We start from the raw sequence: 23,631 nt of genomic DNA, 5'->3' as shown, positions 1-23,631 counted from the left end.
TATTAACAACCAGTTTGACAAGGGCCCATGCAGATGGAACCAATTCTGTCACCCTTACAAGTGTACACTAACTAAGTGTCACCTGAGTTTTAAGAACTAATATATTTAATACATTGTTTAATTTCAAGTCATTAAAATCCTAGTTGTATATGGAAATAAGTCTATTTCTTTCTGGTGCTATCATCTGAAAATGTATGTTTAAAATACCAACAAAAAGTAGGGAGACTAGTCATTTAATTTGAACCCAGAAACAGTAAACTTCCCACATTTGGATCTTTTCTCACTGTGGTTCCCTTCATGATGGGCTGTGGTAATGGACTTAAATTACACCATCATTCATAGGAACTGACTTGTGGTTGTCAAAGGGGAGTAGGAAGAGTGTGAGGGATGGAGTGGGAGTTTGGGGTTAGCTGATGCACACTATTATATACAGGATGGATAAACAACAAGGTCCTACTGTATAGCACAGGGAACTATATTCAATATTCTGTCATAAACCGTAATTTGGAAAAGAATATGAAAAAGAATACATATAAAACTGAATCACTTTACTGTATGGCAAAAATTAGCATTATAAATCAATTATACTTCAATAAAAATTTTTAAAAATTACACTGTCACTAAAGGCTGAAATGGCAAACATAAACCTAACATAAGGAAGTGTGAGGGAAAAAAACGAGCATGATATTTATAAAAGGATACTGTATGTGCCCTGTGACTGGCACTTTACTCACAATATCACATTTGAGTCTCACAGCCTGGCATGATACACATGACCCTCTTTGTGTTCTACCCAACCAAGGTTACTTAAACACCTATTATGTATGGGCACTATGCTAGGCAAGGGAGTACAGAAATAAGTTAACTATTCTTACATTATAAGGGCATGAAAGCAGAGGCATGAAACAGGTCAATTTCTAGTTTATGAAGTAACAGTAACTGTTTTAACGAGTATGCACAGTAGACTGTGGGAACCCTCAGGGGAGTTCCACAGGGAAGATCCCCTTGGCACTGAGGGCCACAGAGGTTAAGAACCTGTCCAGGTCACACAGTAAATGAAGCCATGGGTTAAAACTGGGTCTGAATTTAAATTATGGTGTGGCATATAAGACACAAACTCATATGCACATTTCTACAAATAAGAGGCTATGCTAGAGGGTAGTTTTTATTGAGGATTAAGTGTTAATTTTTAAAGAACAAAAATATACTGCCAGCAATGAATGGCAATAGGTTTAATGATATTGCTGATTAAAAAAAAAAAAGTTGTAAAAATCTCTACCTCTTTCCTCAAGACTCATTACAGCCAACTGCAACAAGGCCTGGTTAGAGAAGATTCTATGCAGAGACATGTAAGCTGGAATTGAGGTATGGGTAATTACTGCGAGACCTTAATCAAGAGGTGGTAAGCAGGTAAGAATCAACATTGACCAAGTTACCTGCAAGATCTGTCAAAGTCACTAAAAGGATAAGGCCACAGGTCTGCTCCCTGGCAGTACAGGCATGGAGGAACCATGGACACTGAGAGAGACACAAACCTGGTGGGTAGATAAGCCCAGCTGAGGTCTGGCCAACTAGCAAAGGACAACGATGAATCTTTAATTTTGAGGGAGGGAGGGCTGGCCTGAGATAGTACCAGGATTTAGAGCTAATGCACCCTGTTGCTCCGAAAGGAACTTAATAGGCTTTTTCTAGGGATAGTTGAGATACTAAGAATTCAATAAATGTTAGCAAAGTGCTACATGCTTTACATATATTAACTTACTTAATCTCAACAACCACCTAATAATAGTATTATCCCCATTCTGACAGATTAAGAAACTCAGGTTCAGAAAGGTTAAGGATCACACCTAAGGTCACAGCCAAAATTGAAACATAAATAGTCTGGCTCCAGGGACATGAAAACTAACAGGATTTAGATTTAGTTTCTATAATTTTTCATAGTTGAAGTAATGAGCAGCTTATGACAGAGCTTGAAAGAATTTAGCTCAGATTAAGACAGACTTCACACCTTCTTTGGAATTCTGAAAGCTGAATTCCATACTATAGAAGAAATAGATAATTCTTTGGACTGCAAGGAGATCCAACTAGTCCATCCTAAAGGAGACCAGTCCTGGGTGTTCACTGGAAGGACTGATGCTGAGGCTGAAACTCCAATACTTTGGCCACCTCATGTGAAGAGTTGACTCATTGGAAAAGACCCTGATGCTGGGAGGGATTGGGGGCAGGAGGAGAAGGAGACGACAGAGGATGAGATGGCTGGATGGCATCACCAACATGATGCACGTGAGTTTGGGTGAACTCCGGGAGTTGGTGATGGACAGGGAGGCCTGGTGTGCTGCGATTCATGGGGTTGCAAAGAGTCGAACACGACTGAGCGACTGAACTGAACTGAAGTATTCAAAAGCACACAGAAAACTTACCAGCTGTGTAACAGAACAATCTCTTTAAGTCTCCTTCACCTGGAGATGCTGTAAGACTTAAATGTTTATTTGTAATGACTTCCCTGGTAGCTCAGATGGTAAAGGTCTGCCTGCAATGTGAGAGACCTGGGTTCAATCCCTGGGTAGGGAAGACCCCTGGAGAAGGAAGTGGCAACCCACTCGAGTATTCTTGCCTGGAGAGTCCAAAGGATGGAGGAACCTGGTGGGCTACAGTCCATGGGGTCACAAAGAGTCAAACACAACTGAGTGACTTCACTTTCACTTCCTTTTTCATTTATTTGTAAGGCAATGACCTTGTCGAACAGCTTTAAGAAATCTAACTTACTACTGATTTCCCAACAGATAGAACTGTCAGGGGAAAAAAAACACAAGTTTCTTTCTCACAATTTATGGAAAAGAAAGTATTTTAAAATGTTAGAAATACTGGTACTTTTCATCATTACAGATCATCTGTGTAGGCAGATGTTTAACAGGTGCTTTCAATTCTCGTTCTCTTAAATCTTCTATTGCCTGAATACTGTAGGGCTCTCTGACATACTTGGCCTGCTTAGTTATTCAGGACTTGTGATAATTATCAAAATACAAACAAATGAAGAAACCCATCTCCTAATTTCTGATTTGTACAAAACTCTTTAGTCATTAATTCCTACTTTAGACTGACCTTTTTATACCCACCCAATGGTAATCAGAAGATGCTTGCTCAAGTTCTAGGGAAGCAATCTTATCTGTCAGTTGTTTATTCTTTTCCTCTAGAGTCTGCACGTTGCGGGTTAATGCATTTATGTCTACCTTTGAAAAACAAAGGGAGAAAAGAAATCTATGCAGATCCAAAAATACTATCTTGTTTTTAAAATGACATTTTTAACCATAAAATAAATGGTATCTTATGAACACGTCCCCCTGCTTTTCTAGCTGTCTTTAGCAGGTGGGTTATAACCAACTGCATAGCGTGCATTTACCAGAAGTCCTTCGGGTGCTTGGTACTTATTTAAATATTAACTCAAGCATATAGATACACATGTAGAAATAAATCCTCCAAAAAATATTAGCAAAATGAATCCAGCAATACATAAAAGGATTACAGATCAGGACTAAGTGAAGTTTATCCTGGTAATACAAAGTATGTTCAACATTCAAAATTAATTAGTATAATTCACACCAATAGACTGTAGAAGAAAAATCATATAACCATCTTAACAGATAAAAGCATTTCACAAAATTCATATGAATTTATGATAAAAACCTAGTAACCCAGAAACAAAAGGGAATCAACTCTACCTGATTAAGTATATCTATAAAAAACCTACAACTAATACCAATATTGGTGGAAGACTGAATGTTTTCCCCTAAGACTAGGAAAAAGGTAAGGATATTTGCTCTTGCCATTTCTATTCAACATCAAACAGGAGGGCTTAGTTGGTGCAATTAGGTAAGAAAAAGTAATAAAAGGCATAGAAACTGGGGAGAAATAAAACTGTCTCTACTTACAATAGACATGATTTTCTATATTCCAAAAAAATCTACAAAAAAGATACCTGAATAAGAGTTTTAGTAAGGTTGAAGGTCAGAAGGTCAAATCAATTGCATTTCTATATATTAGAAAAGAAATTGGAAAATTTCTATTTCTTAAAAGTTCCATTTATAACATTATCAAAATCCATGAAATTTTTAGGTAAAAATCTAAAAAAAAAAAAAAAATTCAATATTTGACATGCTGAAAATTACAGAATACTGACATAATACAGAATTGAAATCTTAGCAATATTGAATCTTCTCATACAGGAACACAATATATCTCTCCATTTTATTTAGGTTTTTGACTTAGAATACTGACAAGTCAAAAACCTAAATAAAATGGAGAGATACATTGTGTTCCTGTATGAGAAGGTTCAATATTGCTAAGATTTCAATTCTATCTCAATTTAAATTGCGTGGGGTAATTTACCAGTGTCCATTCTTTAATGGGGTCTGGACAGTGAGCCTATAAAAATCATCCTACAAGAAATATTAAGGTGTGCTCTTCAAGATGAAATAAAAGAGCATTAGATGATAACTGGAATCTACACAAAGAAATAAAGGGTACCAGCAAATGTAGCAACATGTAAGTACAACAAACAGCTATTTTTGCTTTTAACTCTGTTACCTATAAATCAAAAATACACAGTAAAAGAAAAGATTAAGGGAATTAAAACAGTTCACAAAAAATATGTATTTAATACAAAGGAAGGCAGTAATGGAGAAACAGAAGAACAATAAAGCATATAAAACATTAAAAAATAGTAAAGTGGCAGATGTAAATCCTACCTTATGGGTAATTATGTTAAATATAAATGGATTAAACACTCCAACTACAAAACACTGCTAGGCAGAATTAATTTTTAAAAAAAAAACAACTATGTGCTGTTCGTAAGAGACACAATTTAGATTCAAAGCCACAAATGGGTTGGAAATAAAAGGATGGAAAAAGATATACAATGTAAATAGTAACCTGAAAAGAAATGGTGTGGCTATACCAACATTAGACAAAGTAGATGTTAAAACAAAAATCTGTGCGGTAAAGGACATTATACATTTAAAAAGGGACCAATCCATTAAGAAGATAACATTTCTAATTAACACACGTCTAACAGAGCCCCAATGAAGCAAAAACAATAAAGCAAAAATTGACAGAACTGAAAGGAGAAACAACAATTCAACAGTAACAAAGACTTCAATAATAGAACAGTTAGAAGATCAATGAAAAAACAATTGATGACTTCAACACTATAAAGCAACTGAACCTAACACATCTTTAGAACTCCTCCAGAAAACAGAATACACATTTTCCCCAAGTGTGTATAATGCATTCTCTATGATATACCAACATGTTACAACTATAAAAAAGCTCAATAAATTTGAAAGGACTGAAATTACACAAAGTATGTTTTTCAATCATAATGAAATAAAATTAAATCAATAAAAGAAGGAAATTTGGGAAATTCACACATATGGGAATTTCAACAACATATTTCTAAATAATCAACTGGGAATAAGAAAATTACAAAGGAAATTAAAGAATATTTTGAGATAAATGAAAATGAAAACATTATAAACAAAATGTATGGTATGCAGTTAAAGTGGTGCTTAGAGGGATATCTTTAGCTGTACAAACATATTTAAAAAAGGAAAAATATCTCATATCAATAACCTAACATCATATACAAAAATTAACTAGAAGTGAGTTAAAGACCTAAATATAAGATCAGATACTGGAAAACTCTTAGAGAAAAACAAAGGCAGAATACTATTTGACATAAATAGCAGTAATACCTTTTTCAATCCATCTTATAGCATGAAAGTGAAAAGTGAAAATGAAGTTGCTCAGTCATGTCCGACTCTCTGTGACCCCATGGACTGTAGCCTACCAGGCTCCTCCGTCCATGGGATTTTCCAGGCAAGAATACTGGAGTGGGTTGCCGTTTCCTTCTCCAGGAGATCTTCTGGACCCAGGGTTTGATCCCAGATCTTGCACATTGTAGGCAGACACTTTACTGTCTGAGCCACCAAGGAAGTCTAGAGTAATCGAAGCTAATTATCCTCCAATGAAAATAAATTAAAAAAACAAAAATAGACAAATGGGACCTAATTAAACTCAAGAACTTTTGCATAGCAAAGGAAACCATAAACAGAAAGAAAAGAACTCAGAGAATGGGAGAAAATATTTGCAAACAATGCAACTAACAAGGGATTAGTCCTCAAAATTTACAAATAGCTCACATGGCTCAATATCAAAAGAACAATCTAATCAAAAATGGGCAGAAAACCTAAACAGACATTTCTTCAAAGAACACATTCAGATGGCTAAAGGGCACATGAAAAAATGCTCAACATGGCTAATAATTAGAGAAATGCAAATCAAAAACGAGATATCATCTCATACCAGTCAGAATGACCACCATCAAAGTCTACAAACAATAAAGGCTGGAGAGAGTGTGGAGGAAAGGGGACCCTCCTACACTACTGGTAGTGATGTAAATTGGTATAGCCACTGTGAAGAATATCAGTTTAGTTCAGTTGCTCAGTCGTGTCTGACTCTTTGTGACCCCATGGACTGTAGCACACCAGGCCTCCATGCCCATCACCAACTCCCAGAGTTTACACAAACTCATGTCCATTGAGTCGGTGATGCCATCCAACCATCTCATCCTCTGTCATCCCCTTCTCCTCCCACCTTCAATCTTTCCCAGGATCAGGGTCTTTTCAAACGAGTCAGCTCTTCGCATCAGGTGGCCAAAGTATTGGAGTTTCAGCTTCAACATCAGTCCTTCCAGTGAATATTCAGGACTGATTTCCTTCAGGATGGACTGGTTGGATTTCCTTGCAGTCCAAGAGACTCTCAAGAGTCTTCTCCAACACCACAGTTCAAAAACATCAATAATTTGGCACTCAGCTTTCTTTACAGTCCATCTCTCACATCCATACAAGACTACTGGAAAAACCATAGCCTTGACTAGACGGACCTTTGTTAGCAAAGTAATGTCCTTGCTTTTTAATACGCTGCGTAGGTTGGTCATAGCTTTTCTTCCAAGGAGCAACTGTCTTTTAATTTCATGGCTGCAGTCACCATCTGCAGTGATTTTGGAGCCCCCCAAAATAAAGTTCTCACTGTTTCCATTGTTTCCTCATATATTTTGCAATGAAGTGATGGCACCAGATGCCATGATCTTAGTTTTCTTAATGTTGAATTTTAAGTCCACATTTTCACTCTCCTCTTTCACTTTCATCAAAAGGCTCTTTAGTTCTTGCTTTCTGCCATAAGGGTGATGTCATCTGCATATCTGAAGTTATTGATATTTCTACTGGAAATCTTGATTCCAGCTTGTGCTTCATCTAGCCTAGCATTTTGCATGATGCACTCTGCATGTAAGTTATATAAGCAGGGTGACAACATACAGCCTTGAAGTATTCCTTTCCTGATTTGGAACCAGTCTGTTGTTCCATGTTTAGTACTAACTGTTGCTTCTTGACCTTCACACAGATTTCTCAGGAGGCAGATCAGATGGTCTGGTATTCCCATTTCTTGAAGAATTTTCCACAGTTTGTTGTGATCCACACAGTCAAAGGCATTGGCGTAGTTAGTAAAGCAGAAGTAGATGTTTTTCTGGAACTCTCTTGCTTTTTTGATGATCCAACTGATGTTGGCACTCTGATCTCTGGTGCCTCTGCCTTTTCTAAATCCAGCTTGAACATCTGGAAGTTCATGGTTTATGTACTGTTAAAGCCAGGCTTGGAGAATTTTGAACATTACTTTGCTAGTGTGTGAGATGAGTGCAACTGTGCTGTAGTTTGAGCATTCTTTGGCATTGCCTTTCTCTGGGATTCATCATGGGGACTGGAATACAAAAGAAGTCAAGATATACCTGGAGTAACAGGCAAGTTTGGCCTTGGAGTACAAAAGGAAGCAGGGCAAAAGTTAACAGTATTCTGCCAAGAGAATGTACTGGCCATAGCAAGCATCCTTTTTCAACAAAAGAGACCACTTTACACATGGACATTATCAAATAGTCAATACCAAAATCAGATTGATTACATTCTTTGTAGCCAAAGATGGAGTTGAAGTTGTATACAGTGTGCAAAAAGAAGACCTGGAGCTGACTGTGGCTCTGATGATCAGCTCCTCATTGCAAAATTCAGGCTTAAACTAAAGAAAGCAGGGAAAACCACTAGACCAGCCAGGAATGACTTAAATCTCTTATGAATATACAGTAGAGGTGATGAATACATTCAAAGGATTAGATCTAGTAAATGGAGTACCTGAAGAACTATGGACAGAGGTCCGAAATATTGTACAGGAAGCAGCAAACAAAACCATCCCAAAGAAAAAAAATGCAAAAAGGCAAAGTGGTTGTCTGAGGAGGATTTGGTATAATGCAGCATGTAGCATAAGCCCTTTTGGAGGAGGTCGCCATTAGCTCCACCACAGAACCGCTGAGCAGATGACCCACAAAATGCAGAACAATTATACCAAGGAAATTCTTGTACTGTAAGAAAGTTCTAGGACCCACAGCAGACTTCCCAACCTGGGGATCCGGCAAAGGGACTGAGAACCCCCGGGAAATTTGACTTTGGTGGCCAGTGGGAGACTGAACCAGACTTGCCAGTGAGGGTCCAGGAGTCTCTGGTGGAGGCACTGGTCCAGTTTTGCCTGAGGGCAAATAACAGGGAGGGAACACAGCCACATCCATCAACAAAAAATTGGATTAAAGATTTACTGAGCATGATCCCACTCACCAGAACAAGATCCACCCCCACCCTCCCCCCGTCAGTCTCTCCCATCCAGAAGCTTCCACAAGCCTCTTACCCTTATTCATCAGAGGGCAGATAGAATGAAAACCACAATCACAGAAAACTAATGGAACTTAAATTGAAGGAAGTGGGAAAAACCACTATATCATTCAGATATGACCTAAATCAAATCCCTTATGATTATACAGTGGAAGTAAGAAACAGATTTAAGGGACTAGATCTGATAGACAGAGTGCCTGATCAACTATGGACAGAGATTCGTGACATTATACAGTAGACAGGGAGCAAGACCATCCCCAAGAAAAAGAAATGCAAAAAAGCAAAATGGCTGTCTGAGGAGGCCATATAAAAAGCTGAGAAAAGAGAAGTGAAAAGCAAAGGAGTAAAGATATACCATTTGAATGCAGAGTTCCAAAGAATAGCAAGGGGAGATAAGAAAGTCTTCCTCAGTGATCAGTACAAAGAAATAGAAGAAAATAATAGAAAAGGAAACACTAGAGATCTCTTCAAGAAAATTAGAGATACCAAGGGAACATTTCATGCAAACATGGGCTCAATAAAGGACAGAAATGGTATGGACCTAACAAAAGCAGAAGACATTAAGAAGAGGTGGCAAGAATACACAGAAGAACTATACAAAAAACATCTTCATGACCCAGATAATCATGATGGTGTGATCCCTCAGGTAGAGCCAGAAATCCTGGAATGCAAAGTCAAGTGGGTCTTAGGAAGCATCACTACGAACAAAGCAAGTGGAGGTGATGGAATTCCAGTTGAGCTATTTCAAATCCTACAAGATGATGCTGTGAAAGGGCTGCACTCAATATGCCAGCAACTTTGGAAAACTCAGCAGTGGCCACAGGACTGGAAAAGGTCAGTTTTCATTCCAATCCCAAAGAAAGGCAATGCCAAAGAATGCTCAAACTACAGCACAATTGCACTCATCTCACACGCTAGCAAAGTAATGCTCAAAATTCTCCAAGCCAGGCTTCAGCAATACGTGGACTGTGAACTTCCAGATGTTCAAGCTGGTTTTAGAAAAGGCAGAGGAACCAGAGATCAAATTGTCAACATCCGTTGGATCATCAAAAAAGCAAGAGAGTTCCAGAAAAACATCTATTTCTGCTTTCTTGCCTATGCCAATGCCTTTGACCGTGTGGATTACAACAAACTGGAAAATTCTTCAAGAGATGGGAATATATCAAACCACCTGACATGCCTCTTGAGAAATCTGTATGCAGGTCAGGAAGCAACAGTTAGAACTGGACATGGAACAACAGACTGGTTCCAAATAGGAAAAGGAGTACGTCAAAGCTGTATATTATCACCCTGCTTACTTAACTTATATGCAGAGTACATCATGAGAATCGCTGGGCTGGATGAAGCACAAGCTGGAATCAAGATTGTCAGGAGAAATATCAATAACCTCAGATATGCAGATGACACCACCCTTATGGCAGAAAGTGAAGAAGAACTAAAGAACCTCTTGATGCAAGTGAAAAAGGAGAGTGAAAAAGCTGGCTTACAGCTCAACATTCAGTAAACTAAGATCATGGCATCCAGCCCCATCACTTCATGGCAAATAGATGGCGAAGCAATGAAAACAGTGACAGACTTTATTTTTCTGGGCTCCAAAATCACTGTAGATGGTGACTGCAGCCATGAAATTAAAAAGACGCTTACTCCTTGGAAGGAAAGTTATTACCAACCTACGCAGCATATTAAAAAGCAGAGACATTACTTTGCCCACAAGGGCCTTCTAGTCATGGCTATGGTTTTTTCAATAATCATATATGGATGTGAGAGATGGACTGTAAAGAAAGCTGAGCACCAAAGAATTGATACTTTTGAACTGTGGTGTTGGAGAAGACTCTTGAGAGTCCCTTGGACTGCAAGGAAATCCAACCAGTCCATCCTAAAGGAGATCAGTCCTGGGTGTTCATTGGAGGGACTGATGCTGAAGCTGAAACTCCAATACTTTGGCCACCTGATGCGAAAAGCTGACTCCTTTGAAAAGACCCTCATGCTGGGAAAGATCGAGGGCAGGTGGAGAAGGGGATGACAGAGGATGAGATGGTTGGACGGCATCACTGACTCAATGGACATGTGTTTGAGTAGACTCCGGGAGTTGGTGATGGACAGGGAGGCCTGGCGTGCTGCAGTCCATGGGGTTGCTAAGAGCCGGACATAACTGAGCAACTAAACTTAACTGAAATGAACCAAACTGATCACATGGATCACAGCCTTGTCTAACTCAAAGAAACTATGAACCATGCCGTGGAGGGCCACCCAAGACAGACAGGTCATGCTGGAGAGTTCTGACAAAATGTGGTCCACTACAGAAGGGAATGGCAAACCACTTCAGTATTCTTGCCTTGAGAATCCCATGAACAGTATGAAAAGGGAAAAAGATGGGACACTGCAAGATGAACTCCCCAGGTTGGTAGGTGCCCAATATGCGACTGGAGAAAAATAGCTCCAGAAAGAATGAAGAGAAGAAGACAAAGTGAAAAGAACACCCAGCTGTGGATGTGATGAGTGATAGAAGTAAACTCTGATGCTGTGAAGAACAATATTGCATAGGAACCTGGAATGTTAGGTCCACAAATCAAGGTAAAGTGGAAGTGGTCAAACAGGAGATGGCAAGAGTGAACATCAACATTTTAGGAATCAGTGAACTAAAATGGACCTGAATGGCGAATTTAATTCAAAGACCATTGTATCTACTACTGTGGACAAGAATTTGTTAGAAGAAATGGAGTAGCTCTCATAGTCAAGAAAAGAGTCCAAAATGCAGTACTTGGGTGCAATCTTAAAAATGACAGAATGATCTCTGTGCATTTCCAAGGAAAGCCATTCAATATCACAGTAATCCCAGTTGATGCCCCAAGCACTAATGCAGAGAAGCTGAAGTTGAATGGTTCTGTGAAGACCTATCAGATCAGATCAGATCAGTCGCTCAGTTGTGTCCGACTCTTTGTGACCCCAGGAATTGCAGCACGCCAGGCCTCCCTGTCCATCACCAACTCCCGGAGTTCACTGAGACTCACATCCATCAAGTCAGTGATGGCATCCAGCCATCTCATCCTCTGTCGTCCCCTTCTCCTCCTGCCCCCAGTCCCTCCCAGCATCAGAGTTTTTTCCAATGAGTCAACTCTTCGCATGAGGTGGCCAAAGTACTGGAGTTTCAGCTTCAGCATCATTCCTTCCAAAGAATACCCAGGGCCGATCTCCTTCAAAATGGACTGGTTGGATCTCCTTGCAGTCCAAGGGACTCTCAAGAGTCTTCTCCAACACCACAATTCAAAAGTATCAATTCTTTGGCACTCAGCCTTCTTCACAGTCTAAAACTAACACCAAAAAAAGATGTTATTTTCATCACAGGGGACTGGAATGCAAAAGTAGGAAGCCAGGAGATACCTGGAGTAACAGGCAAATTTGGCCCTGGAGTATAGAATGAAGGAGGGCAAAGGCTAATAGAGTTTTGCCATGAGAATGGACTGGTATAGCAAAGACCCTCTTCCAACAACACAAGAGAAGACTCTACACATGGACATCACCAGATGGTCAATACTGAAATCAGATTTACTATATTATTTGCAGCCAACAATGGAAAAGTTCTATGCAGTCAGCAAAAACAAGACCAGGAGCTGACTGTGATTCTGATCATGAACTCCTTATTGCCAAATTCAGACTTAAATTGAAGAAAGTAGGGAAAACCTCTAGACCATTCAGGTATGACCTAAATCAGATCCCTTATGATTATACAGTGGAAGTGACAAACAGATTTAAGGGATTAGATCTGATAGGCAGAGTACTTGAGGAATTATGGAGAGAGGTTTGTGATATTGTACAGAAAGTATCCCCAAGACCATCCCCAAGAAAAATAAAGGCAAAAAGGCAAAATGGTTGTCTGAGGAGACCTTACAAATAGCTGAGAAAAGAAGAGAAGTCAAAGGCAAAGGAGAAAAGGAAAAATATACCCATCTGAATGCAGAGTTCCAAAGAATAGCAAACAGAAATAAGAAAGCCTTTCTTAGTGATCAATACAAAGAAATAGAGGAAAACAACAGAATGGGTAAAACTAGAGATCTCTTCAAGAAAATCAGAGACACCAAGGGAACATTTCATGCAAAGATGGGCACGATAAAGGACAGAAATGGTATGGACCTAAGAGAAGCAGAAGATATTAAGAAGTGGCAAGAATACACAGAAGAACTATACAAAAAACATCTTCATGATCCAGATAACTATGATGGTGTGATCACTCACCTAGAGCCAGACATCCTGGAATGTAAAGTCAAGTGGGCCTTAGGAAGTATCACTGCAAACAAAGCTAGAGGAGGTGATGGAATTCCAGTTGAGCTATTTCAAATCCTATAAGATGATGCTGTGAAAATGCTGCACTCAATATGTCAGCAAATTTGGAAAATTCAGCAGTGGCCATAGGACTGCAAAAGGTCAATTGTCATCCTAATTCCCTAGAAGGGCAACACTAAAGAATGTTCACACCACTGGACAACTGCACTCATCTCCCCTGTTAGTAAGGTTATTCTCAAAATCATTCAAGACTTCAGCATTATGGGAACTGAGAACTTCCAGGTGTTAAAGCTGGGCTTAGAAAAGGCAGAGGAACCAGAGATCAAACTGCTGAATCATCGAGAAAGCAAGGGAATTCCAGAAAAACATCTAGTTCTGTTTCACTGACTACGCTAAAGCCTTTGACTGTGTGAATCATAACAAATTGTGGAAAACTCTTAATGAGATGGAAATACCAGACCTTCTTACCTGTCTCCTGAGAAACCTGTAATTGGGCCAAGAAGCAATAGCTAGAACCCTATATGGAACAACTGACTTGTTCAGGATTGAGAAACGAATACAACAAAGCTATTTATTGTCACCCTGTTTATTTAACTTATACACGGAGCACATCATATATAAGTTATGACAGGCTGGATGAATTACAAGCAGGAATCAAGGTTGCCGGGAGAAATATCAACAACCCCAGATATGTGGATGATACCACTCTAATGACAGAAAGTGAAGGAAAACTAATGAGCCTCTTGATTAGGGTGAAGGAGGAGAGTGAAAAAGCTGGCTTGAACCATGGTGCTGGAAAAGACTCTTGAAGAGTCCCTTTGGACATCAAGGAGATCAAACCAGTCAATCTTAAAGGAAATCAACCCTGAATATTCTTTGGAAGGACTGATGCTGAAGCTCTAATACTTTGGCCACCTGATGCCAACAGCTGACTCATTGGAAAATACCCTAATATTGGGAAAGATTGAAGGCAGAAGGAGAATAGGACCACAGAGGATGAGATGGTTGGATGGCAACACCGATTCAACGGACATGAATTTGGGCAATCTCCAGGAGATGGTGAGAGACAGGGAAGCCTGGTGTGCTGCAGTCCATGGAGTTGTGAAGAGTTGGACACAACTTGCTGGCTGAACAACAGCAAACAAGCAAGTATAATATCTTTCAGCCCCATGAACATATACTTAGTCTACATTAAGACAAATGAAATCAGACAAGCAAAATAATAATGCTATGTTGTAATCATAAATAGCCATTCATCACAGCCATGAAATATTCACTAGAATTCTAAAGCAAAAAGTATTAATGAATTAATAGTATCCACCAATTTTCCAAATTTTAAAAAGCATATTGAAGCCACATTGACACCAGCAAAATCCTAGACACTGGAAGTCAGCTTTATTTAAAGATCTTTTGGGTGGACTGTTTTCGAATCACTGGACATGAGTGAGTAAACCACAGAAAGTATTGCCAGCTTGGTGAACTGTCTTGGAGCTCCAGTACAGAATTTAGCTTTTTTTTATCTCTGTAGTTCTTAAACTAAAAGTTCACATAGATGGGTCTTCCCTGGTGGCTCAGTGGTCAAGAATCCACCTGCCAATGTGGCAGACACAGGTTCAGTCTCCAATATGTGAAGATCCCACATACTGCAGAGCAACTAAGCCCGTGTTCCACAACTACTGAACCTGTGCTGTAGAGCTCGGGAACCACACCTACCGAAGCCTGTGTGCCCAGAGCCTGTGCTCCGCAGTAAGAGAAGCCACTGCAATGGGAAGCCCATGCAGCCAGCTAGAGAGTAGCCTCCACTCAACCACAACTTAAGAAAAGCCTGCACAGCAACAAAGACCCAGCATGGCCAAAGATAAATAAATATTAGTTTTTTAAAAAGTTCACATATATGGTAGACAACATGAATACTATTTAGTTGAGCCAGAAGCCGAACAGTCAAGGCTTGATGACTGTATCTGACACCTGTCGCTAGTTTTATTGAGTAGGGCGGCCTAATAGTCCCTGGTGCTCCAGATATACTACAGATGACAATGCTACATAATCCTTACTCTCTTAAATTCTGAAATGCAAATAGGAATGTTTTAAAGTTGTTTGGTCTTTTTTTTTTGCTCTATTTCGATAAGGATTGTATTCATTTCTCTGGCCATTCTACCTTAATAGAACCTAGAAAGAGGTATCTCACAAAACTGCAAGAACTAATAAGCCTAAATTAGCTTTATTTATTTTTTTAAGAAAAGCACTGTCAGCAATCATCCCTCTGCTTCCCACAGGCCCATGAGCTCAGTCTTGGGAGTCTTCCTAGCTAAACTGCTTGGTGAACACTAGGGTCAGAGGCAATGATGACTGACTGGCAAACCCAAGATGCTCAACAAGTAAACCTTTCCCAGAAGCAGCCTTATGCTGAAGTGACTGAAGTGCTCTGAGGGCATCCAGCTTCGTAGCTTCTCTACTCCCCCTACATTTTGCTATTCAACAATATAACCTGTCTCCTCACTAAGATAAGCTGATACAGCAGGCAGCAGTACAGAAGGAAATAAAACATAATGACTCAAAAAGAAAGAAAACGTGGAATACCTTGTTTTTAGCTAATTCTTTTTCCAAGTTGCATTTTTCTTCTGCTACTTCTTTCTCTGTTTTATTAACCTGCCCAAGAAGTGGGGGGGGAAAGGAAACCAGTCTTTTAAAAACAGTTGACAGGCTCTACTATAGCAGACACACCCTGCATGTGAGTTAATACCTACACTGCAGAGATAGCACATCCTCTCAGAAAAGGGGCCACTCAGGGAGTCTCTGAGGCAGAGCAGACTTCACAAATAGCCCTGAAATTAGAAAGACACGTCTGCATGTCAGACTCTGCTGGCTCCTTCCTAACTAGGAAGACAGAGCTGTTTTCCCTTACACTGTTTCTGCTATACTGTCCCACTCCCACTGGGGAAAATTGATTTTTAAAATCTGACCCCTTAACTAACATGAGGATGTGTGAATGGTTAGTTAACTTTCACTAATGCTATGTAAGGGTACTATTTGGCACAGACTACTCACATGGCTAAAAGACATAGATTACCCACCCAAAGACTTCTTTCATGGGTAACTCAGACAAACTCCATCTGGGTTGTATTTCTTTTCTTGTCTTTTGCACTTAAAATACAATTTTAAAACAAGACCACCGCCCGCAACCAGGAGGTAACAAACCTGCCTCCACCCACCTCTTTCTGAAGTCTGTCTTTCTCCTCTAGCAGAGACTTCTTCTCTTGCGTTGATGCTTCCAGGTCACCTCGCAATCTTGCAATAGTGGATTCTAGCAGCTCTTTCTGGACTGTTGCCCTCTTCTCAGCCTCTTGTGCTTTCTGGATACATTGGTTATGCTCAAGGATTAAATGGTCCCTGCAGGAAGAGAACAAGGAGATATGAAAGCTAAATGAGAGCTCTTCTTTATGACTAAATGTTCTTACAGAATGTATCTCCTGCCTGAGAGCAATTACCAAAATGTTCTAACAAAATTAGTTCCGTGAAAGCAGTGTCTTTATTTTTGTGGCTGGCCCAGCAAATGCAGAATCAAAACTTTTGCATTAAAGATACGAAATACAAGTGCAAAAGCAAAAAATGCAAAAGTTGCCTACAATTTACTTACAGATGCACTTGGAGTTGTGTTTTCTCATTCTGAACAGTCTGTAGCTCACTTGTGATACTGGCATGGGCTGCATCCAGCAGTAAGTTTTGTTCTTGAAATGTCTGTGTCATCATTTTCTGCTCCTCCTGTTAGAAGTAATATTAAAAGCTGAGATGCCTGAAGTCATTTGATAGGATATCATTCTAAATAACTAATCAAAGCTACTGATACTTACAAAAGTAAAATTTAATTTATATAAATAAAACCTCTTTTTGAAAGAATTTATCTTAATGTCCAGCTTTCTCTTTGTCCCTACCCTGACTTGACCACAATTTTATCACTTTACAGCTCTTCTTGCCAACAATCAAGGTGCATCATTTACCTAGCTTGCTGCAAAATTTATATGACTCCTAACATGAACAAATTTTCGGATATAGAACTGTATTAGGTATATTTTGGTAATTTAAAATTTCAACATGGTACTATACTTTAAAAAGTAAGACAATATCAATGTATATAAAGTAAAAAAATTCTTCCACCTCTAACTCCTCCACACCTCTTCCAAATAATTCCACTCTCCAAGGACAATCATGTTTCACAGTTTAAATTCTTTTGACAGTATCTGAAACTGTGCTCAGATACTGTGAGAGCAGAAGTCTGTAACTGTTTTGCACAATTAATTTTTCTCTGGCTTACCATTTTTATGCATACTCCCTCTATCCACAATTTATAAAGCTTTTATAAATATAGTACATGCTTTTTACTTTTGTAAACATACTTTAAAATACATTGTTTTGAACAATATTGATTACAAGGCAAATCCTCACACCTTCATACTTGATAAAACGGGATCTCACTTGTGTCATATTCCAAGGTTTTAAAATGTTTATTAAAGTGTTATGTATATAAGTCACATTATTCAGTCTACTAAGTGGTAAATTTCATGAAAGTAGGGATTTGTCTTGTTCACTACCATAATTCTATCCAGATCTAGTATCATAACAATACTTACATGGGGTAAACACACAATGTTTGAAATAATGAAAAATATTTATTGAGTATCTGTTAGATGCAAAATACACTTAGCACTATGGGTAATAACAAAGACACATAAGACAGTGTCCTAGGAAGAACACAATGTAGTACAGGAAATGAGTCATACACATAAACTACTACTACAGAATGCAGAATAAAAGGCAACATAACATAAATTATTAAACACCAAGCCTGGGGTCAAACCTAGATTTATATCTGCTTCATCCCATACTAGCTGGGTGATTTTGGACAAGTTGATTAACTTCTCTAAGCTTTTTTATTATCTGTAAAATAAGGATGACAAATATCCCTCTACATAACAGCTGCTAGGATTAAGGCACAATGCTTGGTATATAAGTGTGCTGGGGAAAAAAAAAAGAGCGAGGCAACCTTGTGATTATAGTCCGCTTAGTGTCCTAGGAGTAAAAATTGAAAGACAAAACTGATCTTTTCTGATTGGAGTGATCAAGCTTCTGTATTACAGTGGGTCTTAGAGAATGAGCTAAACTTCTAGTTCAAAATGGCAGAGAAGGAGGACATGCTCTCATCTCCTCCTGCAAGAGCACCAAAATAGCAACTAGCTGTTGAACAACCAACTACAGGAGAACTCTGGAACCCACCAAAACAAGATACCCCATGTCCAAAGACAAAGAAGAAGCCACAGCGAGATGGTAGGAGGGTGCAATCATGATAAAAATCAAATCCCATACTCACCAGGTGGGCGACCATAAACTGGAGAACAATAATACCAAAGAAGTTCTCCCACGGTTGTGAAAGTTCTGAACCCCACGTCAGGGTTCTCAGCCTGGAGATCCAACAAAGAGATTAGGAATCCCCAGGGAATCTGACCTGAAGGTCAATGAGATTTGATTATAGGACTTCCACAGGACTGGAGGGAAACAGAGACTCCAGTTTTGGAGGGCACAAACAAAATCGTGCATACACCAAGACCCAGAGGAAAGGAGCAGTGACCCTAAGAAGACTGAACCAAAGCTACCTGCTAGTGTTGGAGGGCCTCCTGTGGAGGTGTGGGTTGGCAGGAGCTCACTGCAGGGACAGTCACTGGAAGCAGCAGTCCTGGAAGGTCCCCCTTGGGTTAGTCCTCTTGGAGGTCACCATTAATCCTACTATAGACCCTTAGACACCAGGGCTGGGTTGCCTCAGGCCAAACTACAACCCCAGCCATCAGAAGATACCTGTATTAAAGCTTTACTGAGCAGACACGTTTCTCACAAAATGTGGTCCACTAGAGAAGGGAACAGAAAACCACTTCAGTATTCCTGCCTTGAGAACTCCATGAACAGTATGAAAAGGCAAAAAGATAGGACAGTGAAAGATGAACTCCCCAGGTCGGTAGGTGCCCAATATGCTACTGGAGATCAGTGGAGAAATAACTACAGAAAGAATGACAAGACAAGACAAACCAAAAAGAATGCCCTCTTGCAGATGTGACTGGTGATGGAGGTCAAGTCTGATGCTGTAAAGAGCACTATTGCATAGGAACCTGGAATGTTAGGTCCATGAATCAAGGTAAATTGGAAGTGGTCAAACAGGAGACGGCAAGAGTGAACATCAACATTTTAGGAATCAGTGAACTAAAATGGACTGGAATGGGAAAATTTAACTCAGATGACCATTATATCTACTACTATGGGCAGGAATCCCTTAGAAGAAATGGAGTAGGCCTCACAGTCAACAAAAGAGTCCGAAATGCAGTACTTGGATGCAATTGCAAAAATGACAGAATGATCTCCGTGCATTTCCAAGGAAAGCCATTCAGTATCACAGTAATCCAAGCTGATACCCCAACCAGTAATGCTGAAGAAGCTGAATGGTTCTATGAAGACCTACAAGACCTTCTAGAACTAACACTAAAAAAATATGTCCTTTTCATTATAGGGGACTGGATTGCAAAAGTAGAAAGTTAAGAGATACCTAGAGTGACAGGCAAATTTGGCCTTGGAGTACAGAATGAAGCAGGGCAAAGGCTAATAGAGTTTTGCCAAGAGAACACACTGGTCATAGCAAACACCCTCTTCCAACAAAACAAGAGAAGACTCTACACATGGACATCACCAGATGGTCAATACTGAAATCAGACTGATTATATTCTTTGCAGCCAAAGATGGAGAAGCTCTACACAGTCAGCAAAAACAAGACGGGAAGCTGACTGTGGCTCAGATCATAAACTCCTTACTGCCAAATTCAGACTTAAATGAAGAAAGTAGGGAAAACCTCTAGACTACTCAGGTATGAGCTATATAAAATTCCTTATGATTATACAGTGGAAGTGACAAAGAGATTCAAGGATTAGATCTGATAGAGTGACTGAAGAACTATGGATGGAGGTTCATGACATTGTAAAGGAGGCAGTGATCAAGAACATCCCCAAGAAAAAGAAATGCAAAAAGGCAAAATGGTTGTCTGAGGAGGTCTTACAAATAGCTGAGAAAAGAAAAGAAGCAAAAGGCAAAGGAGAATAGGAAAGATATACCCATTTGATTGCAGAGTTCCAAAGAACAGCAAGGAGAGATAAGAAAGCCTTCCTCAGTGATCAATGCAAAGAAATAGAGAAAAACAACAGAATGGGAAAGACCAGAGATCTCTTTAAGAAAATTACAGACCCCAAGGGAACATTTCATGCAAACGTGGTAACAATTAAGGACAGAAATGGTATGGAACTAACAGAAGCAGAAAATATTAAGAAGGGGTGGCAAAAATACACAGAAGAACTATACAAAAAGGATCTTCATGACCCAGATAGCCATGATGGTGTGATCACTCACCTAGAGCCAGAAATCCTGGAATGCATAGTCAAGTGGGTCTTAGGAAGCATCACTACAAACAAAGCTAGTGCAGGTAATGGAATTCCAGTTGAGCTATTTCAAATCCTAAAAGATGATGCTGTGAAAGGGCTGCACTCAATATGCCAGCAACTTTGGAAAACTCAGCAGTGGCCACGGGACTGGAAAAGGTCAGTTTTCATTCCAATCCCAAAGAAAGGCAATGCCAAAGAATGCTCAAACTACCACACAATTGCACTCATCTCACATGCTACTAAAGTAATGCTGAAAATCCTCCAAGCAAGGCTTCAACAGTACATGAACCGTGAACTTCCAGATGTTCAAGCTGTTTTTAGAAAAAGCAGAGGAACCCGAGATCAAATTGCCAACATCTGCTGGATCATGGAAAAAGCAAGAGAGTTCCAGAAAAACATCTACTTCTGCCTTTATTGACTACACCAAAGCCTTTAACTGTGTGGATCACAACAAATTGTGGAAAATTCTTCAAGAGATGGGAATACCAGACCACCTGACCTGCCTCCTGAGAAACCTGTGTGAAAGTCAAGAAGCAACAGTTAGAACTGGACATGGAACAACAGACTGGTTCCAACTGGGAAAGGAATATGTCAAGGTTGTATATTGTCACCCTGCTTACTTAACTTATGCAGAGTATATCACATGAAATGCTTGCCTGGATGAAGCACAAGTGGGAATCAAGATCACCGTGAGAAATGTCAATAACCTCAGAGACACCACCCTTATGGTAGAAAGCGAAGAACTAAAGAGCCTCTTGATGAAAGTGAAAGAGGAGAGTGGAAAAAGACGGCTTAAAACTCAACATTCAGAAGACTAAGATCATGGCATATGGTCCCATGACTTCACCGCAAATACATGTGGAAACAGTGAGTTTATTTTTGGGGGCTCCAAAATCACTGCAGATGGTGACCACAGCCATGAAATTAAAAGATGCTTGCTCCTTGGAAGGAAAGTTATGACCAACCTAAGCAGCAATAGTAAAAAGCAGAGACATTACATTGCCAACAAAGGTCCATCTAGTCAAAGCTATGTTTTTTCCAGTGGTCATGTATGGATGTGAGATTTGGACTATATAGAAAGCTGAGCACCGAAAGCATTGATGCTTTTGAACTGTGGTGTTGGAGAAGACTCTTGAGAGTCCCTTGGACTGCAAGGAGATCCAACCAGTCAATCTTAAAGGAAATCAGTCCTGAATATTCATTGGAAGCCCTGATGCTGAAGCTGAAACTTCACTACTTTGGCCACCTGATGTGAAGAATTGACTCATTGGAAAAGACCCTGATGCCGGGAAAGATTGAAGGTGGGAGGAGAAGGGGACAACAGAGGATGAGATGGTTGGATGGCATCACCAACTGAATGGACATGAGTTTGAATAAGCTCCAGGAGTTGGTGATGGACAGGGACGCCTGGTGTGCTGCATGGGGTCACAAAGAGTTGGACATGACTGAGCGACTGAACTGAACTGAGCATGGCCCTGCTCACCAGAGCAAGACGCAGTCCCTCCTATCATCAAGCTTAACAAGCCTCTTAGCCTCCTCCATCAGAGGGCAGACTGAAGAAGCAAGAAGAACCACAAGCCCACATCAGATAGAACAAAATTCATATTACAGAAAGTTAATCAGGATGAAAAGCAGAAAGTTCTGTTCCAGATGAAGGGACAAGATAAAATGGCAGAAAAACAACTAAATAAAATGGAGATAGGCAACCTTCCAGAAAAACAATTGAGAACAATGATAGTGACGATGATCTAGGATATCAGGAAAACAATGGAGAAGATGCAAGAAATGTTCAGTAAAGACCTAAAAGAACTAAAGAACAAACAGAAATGAAAACATACTAGAAGCAATCAATAGCAGAAATAACAGGTAGAAGAATGGATAAATGACTTGGAGGATAGAATGGTGGAAATCAGTGCTGCAGAACAGAATATAGAAAAAAGAATGAAAAAAAAAAAAAAGGAAGACAGCCTAAGAGACCTCTGGGACAACATAAAATGCTCTCTATCACCAACAGAGAGAGAAAGGACATGAGAAAATATTTGAAGCAAAAACAGCTAAAATCTTCCCTAACATGTGAAAGGAAATAGTCAATCAAGTCCAGGAAGCACAGAGAGTCCCCATCAGGATAAACACAGGGAGGAACATACCAAGACACACAGTAATCAAACTGACAAAAATTTAAGACAAAGATAAAATATTAGAAACAACAAGGGAAAAACAACAAACAACATACAAGGGAACGCCCATCAAATTATCAGCTGATTTCTCAACAGGAACCCTACAAGCCAGAAAGGAATGCCACAATATGTTTAAAGTCATGAAAAGGAAGAATGTACAACCAAGGATACTCCACCCAGCAAGACTCTCAGATTTGATAGAGAAATGAAAAGCTTTCCAGACAAGCAAACGTTAAGAGAATTCAGTACCACCAAGCTAGCTTTACAACACATGCTAAAGGAACTTCTCCAGGCAGGAAACACAAGACAAGGAAAAGATCTACAGAAAATAATCCCCAAACAATTGAGAAAACAGTAACAGGATCATACACATAGATAATTACCTTCAATTTAAATGGATTAAATGCACTAACCAAAGGACACTGGGTGGAAGAAAACATGTGCACATAACTCTGCTTGACTCCCCCAAATTGTATGTAATTATTTTATATTGTTAGGTTAATCATGCTTCCATTATGGCTTGCAATTGTTATTACATTTTTTATCTGGCTATTGATTACGGAAACTAATAAGCATCTTTTACTATTGTGAAAAAAATAAAAATAAATACCTGCAGAATGGCTTGGTGGTCAGCAATGATTCTGGTATTTTCCATTTTAACAGTCTGAAGCATGCTGCTCAATTCTGAACACTTTCTGGTCAGCTGGTCATTCAAAATCTAAGACAACATATATAGCAAATCACAGATCTCTCCAATAAATAATTCTTTTTACTTATGCATCATTATTTTTAACAATTACATAGTATTTCATAGTATTATTTCACCATATACGTGAACTTTATTTAACCCAATGGATATTTAATTATAAAATACTTTCAAATATTTGGAATCACCATCCTAAATAATTCTAAATTAAAAAGACAAATTTGTTGATTTGG

The 23,631-nt window shown here is 39.3% G+C and overlaps 1 protein-coding gene across 2 annotated transcripts in view; it reads right to left on the bottom strand.

The window, feature by feature from the left end:
- CCDC150 (coiled-coil domain containing 150) overlaps positions 1-23,631 on the bottom strand; it is a 95,313-nt gene that overhangs the window by 44,520 nt on the left and 27,162 nt on the right. For both annotated transcript variants that reach the window (XM_055572986.1, XM_055572987.1), the window contains exons 10-14: positions 23,303-23,410; positions 16,684-16,808; positions 16,259-16,436; positions 15,627-15,695; positions 3,117-3,230 (exon numbers count right to left, since the gene is read on the bottom strand). In XM_055572986.1, the coding sequence (XP_055428961.1) occupies positions 3,117-3,230; positions 15,627-15,695; positions 16,259-16,436; positions 16,684-16,808; positions 23,303-23,410 (594 nt within the window). The remainder of the gene's footprint in view (positions 1-3,116; positions 3,231-15,626; positions 15,696-16,258; positions 16,437-16,683; positions 16,809-23,302; positions 23,411-23,631) is intronic.

Source organism: Bubalus kerabau, chromosome 3 (genome assembly GCF_029407905.1).
Source record: "Bubalus kerabau isolate K-KA32 ecotype Philippines breed swamp buffalo chromosome 3, PCC_UOA_SB_1v2, whole genome shotgun sequence".
In the NCBI taxonomy this organism is placed as follows: Eukaryota; Metazoa; Chordata; class Mammalia; order Artiodactyla; family Bovidae; genus Bubalus; species Bubalus kerabau.
Note: the sequence above shows the minus strand (reverse complement) of the source record. Positions and strands in the feature narration are given on the sequence as shown.